Source organism: Piliocolobus tephrosceles, chromosome 9 (genome assembly GCF_002776525.5).
Source record: "Piliocolobus tephrosceles isolate RC106 chromosome 9, ASM277652v3, whole genome shotgun sequence".
Taxonomy (NCBI): Eukaryota; Metazoa; Chordata; class Mammalia; order Primates; family Cercopithecidae; genus Piliocolobus; species Piliocolobus tephrosceles.
In genome coordinates this window covers 90,761,740-90,771,658 of record NC_045442.1, presented here as the reverse complement: position 1 = coordinate 90,771,658, position 9,919 = coordinate 90,761,740, and the positions used below count along the sequence as shown (strand labels likewise).

The window sequence follows — 9,919 nt, the reverse complement described above, 5'->3', positions numbered from 1 at the left end:
TACTCACTTGGAAAAGCCATCTTTAACAAGGGAGGGATTTTAAGGACTAGCAGAAATGGAGTCCAAAACAAAAGAGCCACTCCCTATGAATAAGATAGCTTTGGCTCCTCTTCATCCGTGTCATGCATTGTTTCCAAAATACTCTTGGCTCCCCTGCTGGGAAACTTGTGCCTGTTCAGTGAATCTCTTTATGTTGATTTGCATGTCTAAGTAGGGACATCACAATCTGTATGACCTCATTGAAAGCCTTTTCTTCATTTACCTAAAGGGTGCATGCAGTGCATTTCTCAAACGAAAATATTAATTCAAAGGAATACACCAAATTATAAGAACAGATTATATATGTCTTAAATATATTTACTTCACTGGGACTGAAAACATGGTTATTCCCAGGACTCCATTTCTAGTTATTTTCCTCTTCCCTTCATGTTGCTCTAGAAAGCAACTAATTACAGATCACATACTCATTTATATGTGTAACTTGAGGAGAACTTTGAAAGGTATAGTCCAAATTTTATGAAAGTTGCATGGACTTTATTTCTGCACTAGAAAAGTTATCACCATCTATTTAAGAATCAGTCATTTATTGAAAGTACAGTTTTGCAGAGAAAAAGTAAAATAAAAAACATTTGTTTTACCTGCCTTTGTCCACTAGGATGAATAAAGTCTGTGAAACTATAAAATACACACAGGGCGATCTTTTTGTCCAACACAAACCAGACAGAAACCTGACACAAATACAAAAATTGTAGTTTTTAATAAGAGTGGTTCCTTCCATAAAGGCAGAAACTGCTTATTTCTGCTATAGTAAGAAAATAGGCAAAAGCCAAAAAGAAACTCCCAGATGCTTGAATCTCCACTGTAGGAGAGATTTTGCCCTCCCCACAACACAGGCTCCTGTGCTTCTCTACGTACATGCACATCCTTCATTCTGAGTGTAGGAGAGGAACAGAAGTATGCATGTCTAGGCATCTAATAAGATGGAACCGCAGGAAAAAGCTAATAAGAGAAAAACACCCAGAAGCGGAAAAGAACAGATTTCTTAGCTACTGGTAGTGAGTGGCAGGGAAAACCGAAAAATGCTCACTTTATTTTTTTAGAGGATTTACAATAAGATTTTATCTATCAAAGCAGGAAAGAAATATGTCCTCACTGTTGACTTTAGGTCATGACATGTAGACAAAAGGCTGAAATCCTGCAAAGGTACCAGATAATCTTTTTACACACCCAAATATATACTCAGACAACATCATAAGTGCTAACACATGCTGTATAAAACACAAGTGTAAGCAAAACTGATGTTATGACAGTTCAGGAAGGAATCCATGTAATTTCTAAGATGCTTTGCTAGTGTGTCTTCAGTTTGACTTCACTAGAGAATATTGCTGAATGCCCTGAAAGGGTACACCAAGCCTGTCTTCAGGAGTAGAACTTGAAAGTGATGATTCAATAGAACATGATTACATTCATTAAGAAAATCATTTTTTTTTTTTTTTGCACAATGCTATCACATGCTTTAACTTGAAAATAGATTTTGGATAAAATAAAGTGTTCAACTCTTAAGTGGGAGTATTCATGAGTAGAAGCTTACTGAATTATCACAAAGATAAATTACCCATTAAAGCCGCTATCCATGTCTCAGGAAAATAGAACCTTATTTAAATCTCAAGAACTTCTCTTGTGTTCTCTTCCAGTGGCTATTAAATATAGCTGGCATGTTGACTTGTAAGACTATGTTGATTTTTTTTGAATTTTCTATTCATAGAATGATATGGTTTGAATTGTTTGTAATTGACTTTTTTCACCTATCATTATGTTTGTAAGATTCATTTAGATTATTGCACATAATATTAGTTCATTCTTTCTTCCTGCTGATGATAATCCATCATCATCATTATGAAATCCAAATCAATTTCCTAGTTCTACAGTAGATGATCTTTTCAGTTATTTACAGTCTGCCTTTTACAACTATAGCTTCTGTAAACATTTGTACATATTTCTTGATATTCTATTGGCAATATCCTTTGAGGAAAATCTCTGGCCATAGACTACGTGTATATTCAACTTCAATGAACAATGTCAGAGTCTTTTAAAGTGACTGTTCCAATTTACTCTCTAACCAACAGCATATGCAAGTTCTATCCACACCAAAATATTTTATCAATTACTGAGTCAAGTGTGTGAAAATCACCAACTATGACTGCAGATGTGCCTCTCTTTTTATTTCTGAAAGTTCTGAGTTTACTTATTTTGTGACTATACTATTAGGAGCATGCAAATGTAGAATTATACATCTTTTAGTTGATTACTTTAGACTCATAAAAGTCCTTTTTGTCAATACCAATGTTTATTCTTTCAGGTATACTTTGTGCCATATAGTATAGCCATACAAGGTTTCTTTCAAGCTAGCTTTTGCCCGATACATTTTTTTCCCATCATTTTGTTTTCTTCAGTGAATTTAAATGAACTCTTTACTATGGTTTTCTATTGACTACCTTTTGTGTTCCTTTTGCTCTCTTTCATGACCTTCTTTTAGATTTAGTACTTTCAGTTTTTCCTTCCCTTCCCTCCACCTAGACATATGACTCTGAAGAACTCTTAGTATTTCAAGATTATACTTTCAGGGTTCATTTCTACAGTTTGTTACTAGTATTTCTGTGTGCGTTTGGGGTGCAAGTGTGCTTAAAATTTTATTTCTTTTAGCCCTTTAGCAGATGTTTTATGGCTAAAAGAAATACGTGAAGAGATAATTTTTTGAAACTGGTAGAACACATTAAGTCACAGATTTAAGAAGCATAAAGATCCTTAAGCAACATAAACACCAGAAAAGCTCATATATGTGTATATACATATATACACACTCACACATGCGTAAGTATGTGTATGTGTGTGTGAGTGAGTATGTGTGTTCTATCTACCTACCTACGTACCTACAGAGATGTACTTTAATATTTACTTTAATGAATTGGCTCATGTGTTGTGACTCAGTGCAAAAGGTTAGCAAGTCGAAGTCTGAGATCTTCAGGGCAAGTCAGCAGGCTAAAGACCTAGGAAAAAGCTGATGGTGCAGCTTGAGTTTGGAGGCAGAATTTCCTCTTCCTCTGGGGACCTCGTCTTTTTCTTTTACAGCCTTCAACTGATTGGATGATGCCTACAACATTATGGAAGGTAATCTGCTTTACTCCAAGTCCACTGATTTAACTCTTTACTGTATCTAAAAAATATCTTCACAGCAATATCTAGACTGGTGGTATTTGGCCAAATATATTGGTACTATAGCTTACCCAAAATGACACATAAAATTAACCATCACATATGATATGGTGCAATTGCTCATAAATCAGGTCAGAGCTATAGTTAAGAGAAGATATCTTGGGAGGCCGAGGCAGGTGGATTACAAGGTCAGGAGATCGAGACCATCCTGGCTAACACGGTGAAACCCTATCTCTACTAAAAATACAAAAAATTAGTCCGGCATGGTGGCGGGCACCTACTTGGGAGGTTGAGGCAGGAGAATGGCGTGAACCTGGGAGGCAGAGCTTGCAGTGAGCTGAGATTGCGCCACTACACTCCAGCCTGGGCAACTCCAGAAACAAACAACAAAACAAACAAACAAAAATGAAAAACTCTGCTTCCCCAATAAATTATTACATTTTTCTAAAGTATTACAATTGGTACTTGGTTATGCTTATGGATTTTTGATTTTTAATTTATTTTAGTTTCAGGGGATACATGTTCAGGTTTGTAATCTAGGTAAATTGCACTTCCTTGGGGATTGGTGTACTGATTATTTTGTCACTCAAGTAATAAGCATAGTGCCCGACAGATAGTTTTTAGATCCTTTCTCTCCTCCACCCTTTACCCTCAAGTAGGCCCCAATATCTATTTTTCCTTTATTTGTGTTCATGTGTACTCAATGTTTAGCTTCTAATTATAAGTGAGAACATGCATTATTTGGTTTTCTGTTGACTTGAGATAATGGCCTCCAGCTCCATGCATGCTGCTGCTGCAAAAAACATTATCTCATACTTTTTTATGGGCACATAGTATGTCATGGTGTATATGACCAAATTTTCTTGATCCAGTCTACACTTGATGGGCATTTAGGTTGATTCCACATCTTTGCTGTTGTGAATGGTACTGTGATGAACATACATAAGGATGTATCTTTACGGTAGAGCAATAAGAGATCTTTAAGGGAGTGCTCAATATGAAAACAAAAGACTGTTACTGGCCACCACAAAAACACACTTAACTACATAGACATTCTATGAAACTTAACTACACGCTTCTCTGAAAATATTGTCAAACTATCTTAATCAAACCATTTACCTTAAACAAAAGTATAGGCAATAGAAATTTTTACCCTGGCACAATAGACATAATACCTTAAGGGAAAGATGAAAGAACTGTATCAAGCACTAAAAAGCAAAGACAAGCCCTTATACCTTCCTTCTGCATAATGTATTAACCAGAAATAACTTTACACAGAGAACTATAGCAAGTTCCCCGAAACCAGCCAAGCTACCCAAGAACAGCTGAAAGAGCACACTCACCTATGTGGCAAAATAGTGGAAAGATTCATGAGTAGAAGTGATAAGCCTAAGGAGCCTGGTGATAGCTGGTTGTCCAAGATAGACTCTTAGTTCAACTTGAAGCTCACCCACAGAATTACTTAATCTACCTGTAAGTTTAACTGTTAGTCTAAAGAGGGACAGATCTTTAGACCCTAGGAAACAACCTTCCTACAGAGAATAAAAAATACTACCACCACAGTTGGCCCAAAAGCAGCCAACAATTAAGAAAGTGTTTAAGCTTAACGTCTAACTATCTTAAATTCTAATCACTCTACCGAATTCCTAACATCACATTGGACTAATCTATTACTTAATAGAAGCAATAATGTTAGTATAAGTAACGTGAAGACGTTCTCCATTGCATAAGCTTACATCAGACCAGAATAATCCACTGACAGTTAACAGCCTAATATTAATAAACAATATAATAAACACCCTATTATTTACACTGTTAACCCAACACAGGTATGCTGTAAGGAAAGATTACAAAAAGTAAAAGGAACTTGGCAAATCACACCCCACCTGTTTACCAAAAGCATACCTCTAGCATTACCAGTATTTGAGGCACTGCCTGCCCAGTGACATTTGTTCAATGGCCGCAGTATCCTGACCGTGCAAAAGTAACATAATCACTTGTTCCCTAAATAGGGACTTGTGTGAATGGCTGCAGGAGGGTTCGGCTGTCTCTTACTTTTAATCAGTGAAATTGACCTATCCATGAAGAGGCAGATATAAACAAATAAGACAAGAAGATCCTGCAGAGCTTTCATTCATTAATGCAAATTAAAACTTAAACAAGCCTACAGGCTATAGCCTACTATTCCTGCATTAAAAATTTTGGTTGGGGTGACCTTGGAGCATAATTCAACCTCTGAGCAACCTACACTAAGACCACACTAGTCTAGGTGAGTTAATACATATTGACCCAATAATTTGATCAACAGAATAAGGTACCCTAGGGATAACGGCACAATCCATTCTAGAGTTCACATTGACAATAGGGTTTATGACCTTGATGTTAAATCAGGACATCCTAATAGTGTAGCCACTATTAAGGGTTCGTTTGTTCAATGATTAAAGTCGATTAACATGATCTGAGTTCAGACCAGTATAATCCAGGTTGGTTTCTGTCTATTTAACATTTCTCCTAGCATGAAAAGACAAGAGAAATAGGGTCCCTTTCATAAAGTGCCCTCGCTCCATAGAGGAGGCTATCTCATTCTAAAAAAATCATCACACACCCTACCCACGAACAGGGTTTGTTAAGATGGCAGAGCCCAGCAATTGGACAAATCTTAAAACTTTGTAATCAGAAGTTGAACCCCTCTTCTTAACTACAAGCTATAATTAACCTTCTCCTACTCATTATCCCCACTCTTATCACTAAAGCATTCCTTACGCTCATCAAATGAGAAATCTTAGGCTACATACAACTATGCAAAGGACCCAACATTGTAGGTCCCTATGGGCTGCTTCAACCATTTGCTGATGGAATAAAGAACAACAAAGAACTCTTACAGCCCTCACCATCTACTATTATTCTTTATATTATTGCTCCAACAATAGCCCTTTCTATTGCTCTCCTCTTATGAACCCCCTCCCTATACCAGATCATCTAATTAATTTTAATATAGGCCTCCTATTTATGCTAGCCACATCAAGCCTAACCATCTACTCTATTCTATGATCAGGATGAGCATCTAATTCAAAATATGCACTAATCCATGCATTATGAGCTATGGCCCAGACAATTTCATATGAGGTCACCCTAGCCATTATCCTATTATCAGTCCTACTGATAAGTGGCTCATTTAACTTACATACACTTATCACAATACAATAATTCTTATGACTGCTCCTACCATCATGGCATCTAGCCATAATATGATTTATCTCCACACTTCTATGAAAATGCTTCCATGAAAGCTGTTAACACTGTAAAGGAGCTACACAATAAAGTCTGCTTAATAACCAGGTAACAACATAATAACAGAATCAAATCCACACATATCAATATTAACCTTGAATGTAAATAAGCTAAGTGCACCAATGAAAAGGCATAGAATGGCAAGCTGGATAAAGAAGCAAGAGCAAAATGTGTGCTGTCTTCAAGAGACCCATCTTACCTGCAATTACACCTATAGGCTCAAAGTAAAGGATAAAGACAAGTCTACCAAGCAAATGAAAAACAAATAAAAGCAGGAGCTGCTATTCTAATTTCAGACAAAACAGACTTTAAACCAACAACAATCAAAAAAGATAAAGAACAGCATTACATATGGTAAAGAGTTCAATTCAATAAGAATACTTAATTATCCCCAAAACTGAGTGTAAAAGGAATATACCTTAACATACTAAAAGCAATATGTGACAGACTCACAGGTAACATCATACTGAATGGGGAAAAACTAAAATCTTTCCTCTTAGATTTGGAACACAACAAGGATGTCCACTTTCACTACTATAATTTAATGTAGTACTGAATGTCTAGCTGGAGCAATTAGACAAGAGGAGTAAATAAATGGAAAATATCTAATAATCTGATTTAAAAATGGGAAAACAAGTTTGAATAGACATTTCTCAGAAGAAGATATACAAATGACAAACAGGGCTATGAAAAAGTGCTCACCATCATTGATCATCAGAGAAATGCAAATGAAAACTACATTGAGATATCACCTCATCACAATTAAGATGGTTTTTATCCAAAAGTCAGGCAATAGTAAATGCAGGCAAGGATGTGGAGAAAAGGGAACCCTTGCACATTGTTGGGGGGAATGTAAATTAGTACAAACACTTTGGAGAAAAATTTGGAAGTTTATCAAAAATCTGAAAATAGAGGTACTTTATGATTCAGCCATTGCACTCCTAGTTATATACCCACAACAAAAGAAATCAGTATATCAAAATGATATCTGCACTCCCATGTTTATTGCAGCATTATTCACAATAGTCATGATTTGGAAGCAACCCAAGTGTTCATGAACAGATGAATGGATAAAGAAAATGTGGTATGTATACACAATGCAGTACTATTTAGCCATAAAAATTATGAGATTCTGTCATTTGCAACACAATGGATGGATGAAACTAGGTAATTATGTTAAGTGAAATAAGCCAGACACAGAAAAAAAACTTCACATATTCTCACTTATTTGTGGGAACTAAAAATTAAAACAATTGAATTAATGGGGATAGAGAGTAGAAGGATGGTTACCAGAGGCTGGGAAGGGTGGGGAACAGGGCGACAGTGAGTTGGGGATGGTTAATGGATACAAAATATAGAAAGAATGAATAAAATCTAATACTTGTGGATGGCATCCTGAGCAAGATGGCTGAATAGGAACAGCTCCATCCTCCAGCTCCCAGCGTGAGTGAAATAGAAGACAGGTGATTTCTCCATTTTCAACTGAGGTGCAGACCAACACCTCATACCTCACACAGCTGGGCACACCTCTGAGATGAAGTTTCCAGAGCAAGAATCAGAGAGCAACACTCGCTGTTCAGCAATATTCTATCTTCTGCAGCCTCTGCTGCTGATACCCAGGCAAACAGGGTCTGGAGTGGACCTCAGGCAAACCCCAATAGACCTGCATCTGAGGGTTCTGACTGTTAGAAGGAAAACTAACAAACAGAAAGGACACCCACACCAAAACCCCATCAGTACGTCACCAGCATCAAAGACTAAAGGCAGATAAAACCACAAAGGTGGGGAAAAAGCAGGGGAGAAAAGCTGGAAATTCAAAAAATCAGAGCGCATTTCCCCCTCCAAAGGAATGAAGATCATCACCAGCAATGGATCAAAGCTGGACGGAGAATGACTTTGACGAGTTGAGAGAAGAAGGCTTCAGTCAAACAAATTTCTCAGTGCTAAAGGAGGAACTATGTACCCAGCACAAAGAAACTAAAAATCTTGAAAAAAGAATGGAAGAATGGATAACTAGAATAATCAATGCAGAGAAGGCCATAAACAAACTGACAGAGATGAAAACCATGACATGAGAATTATGTGACAAATGCACAAGCTTCAGTAACCGACTCGATCAACTGGAAGAAAGAGTATCAATGTTTGAAGATCAAGTGAATGAAATGAAGCAAGAAGAGAAGTCTAGAGAAAAAAGAGGAAAAAGAAAGGAGCAAAGCCTCCAAGAAGTATGAGATCATGTGAAAAGAAAAAATCTATGTCTGATCGGTGTGCCTGAAAGTGAGGGGGAAAATGAAACCAAGTTGGAAAACACTCTGCAGGATATCATCCAGGAGAACTTCCCCAACCTAGAAAGGCAGGCCAACATTCAAATTCAGGAAATACAGAGAATGCCTCAAAGATACTCCTGGAGAAGAGCAACTCCAAACACATAATTGTGAGATTCACCAAAGTTGAAATGAAGTAAAAAATGTTAAGGGCGGCCAGAGAGAAAGGTCGGGTTACCCACAAAGGGAAGCCCATCAGACTAACATCAGATCTCTCAGTAGAAATGCTACAAGCCAGAAGAGAGTGGGGGCCAATATTCAACATTCTTAAAGAAAAGAATTTGCAACCCAGACTTTCAAATCCAGGCAAACTAAGTTTCATAAGTGAAGGAGACATAAAATCCTTTACAGACAAGCAAATGCTTAGAGATTTTGTCACCACCAGGCATGCCCTACAAGAGACCCTTAAGGAAGCACTAAACATGGAAAGGAACAACCAGTACAAGCAATTGCAAAAACATGCCAAAATGTAAAGACGATCGATGCTAAGTAGAAACTGCCTCAACTAACAAGTAAAATAACCAACTAATATCACAATGACAGGATCAAGTTCACACATAACAATATTAACCTTAAATGTAAATGGACTAAATGCTCCAATTAAAAGGCATGGACTGGCAAATTGGATAAAGAATCAAGACCCACCAGTTTGCTGTATTCAGGAGACCCATCTCACATGCAGAGACACACATAGGCTCAAAATAAAGAGATGGAAGAAGAGCTACCAAGCAAATGGAAAACAACAAAAAGCAGGGGTTGCAATCCTAGTCTCAGATAAAACAGACTATAAACCATCAAAGATCAAAAGAGACAAAGAAGGCCATTACATAATGGTAAAGGGATCAATTCAACAGGAAGCGTTAACTATCCTAAATATATATGCACCCAATACAGGAGCACCCAGATTCATAAAGCAAGTCGTTAGAGAATTACAAAGAGACTTAGACTTCCATACAATAATAATAGGAGACATCAACACCCCACTGTCAACATTCGACAGATCAATGAGACAGAAAGTTAACAAGAATATCCAGGAATTGAATTCAACTCTGCACCAAGCGGACCTAATAGACATCTACAGAATTCTCCAC

At 37.1% G+C, this 9,919-nt stretch overlaps 1 protein-coding gene and 1 pseudogene across 1 annotated transcript; both read left to right on the top strand.

Moving 5' to 3' along the window:
• Positions 1–2,608: 2,608 nt before the first annotated feature.
• On the top strand, positions 2,609–2,742 carry LOC111523531 (annotated as a pseudogene).
• A 1,607-nt stretch (positions 2,743–4,349) lies between these two features.
• On the top strand, positions 4,350–5,839 carry MTRNR2L7 (MT-RNR2 like 7). The gene has a single exon (XM_023188174.1). The coding sequence runs from the start codon at positions 5,238–5,240 to the stop codon at positions 5,310–5,312; it is 75 nt and encodes a 24-aa protein (XP_023043942.1). The 5' UTR covers positions 4,350–5,237; the 3' UTR covers positions 5,313–5,839.
• The last annotated feature ends 4,080 nt before the right edge of the window (positions 5,840–9,919 follow it).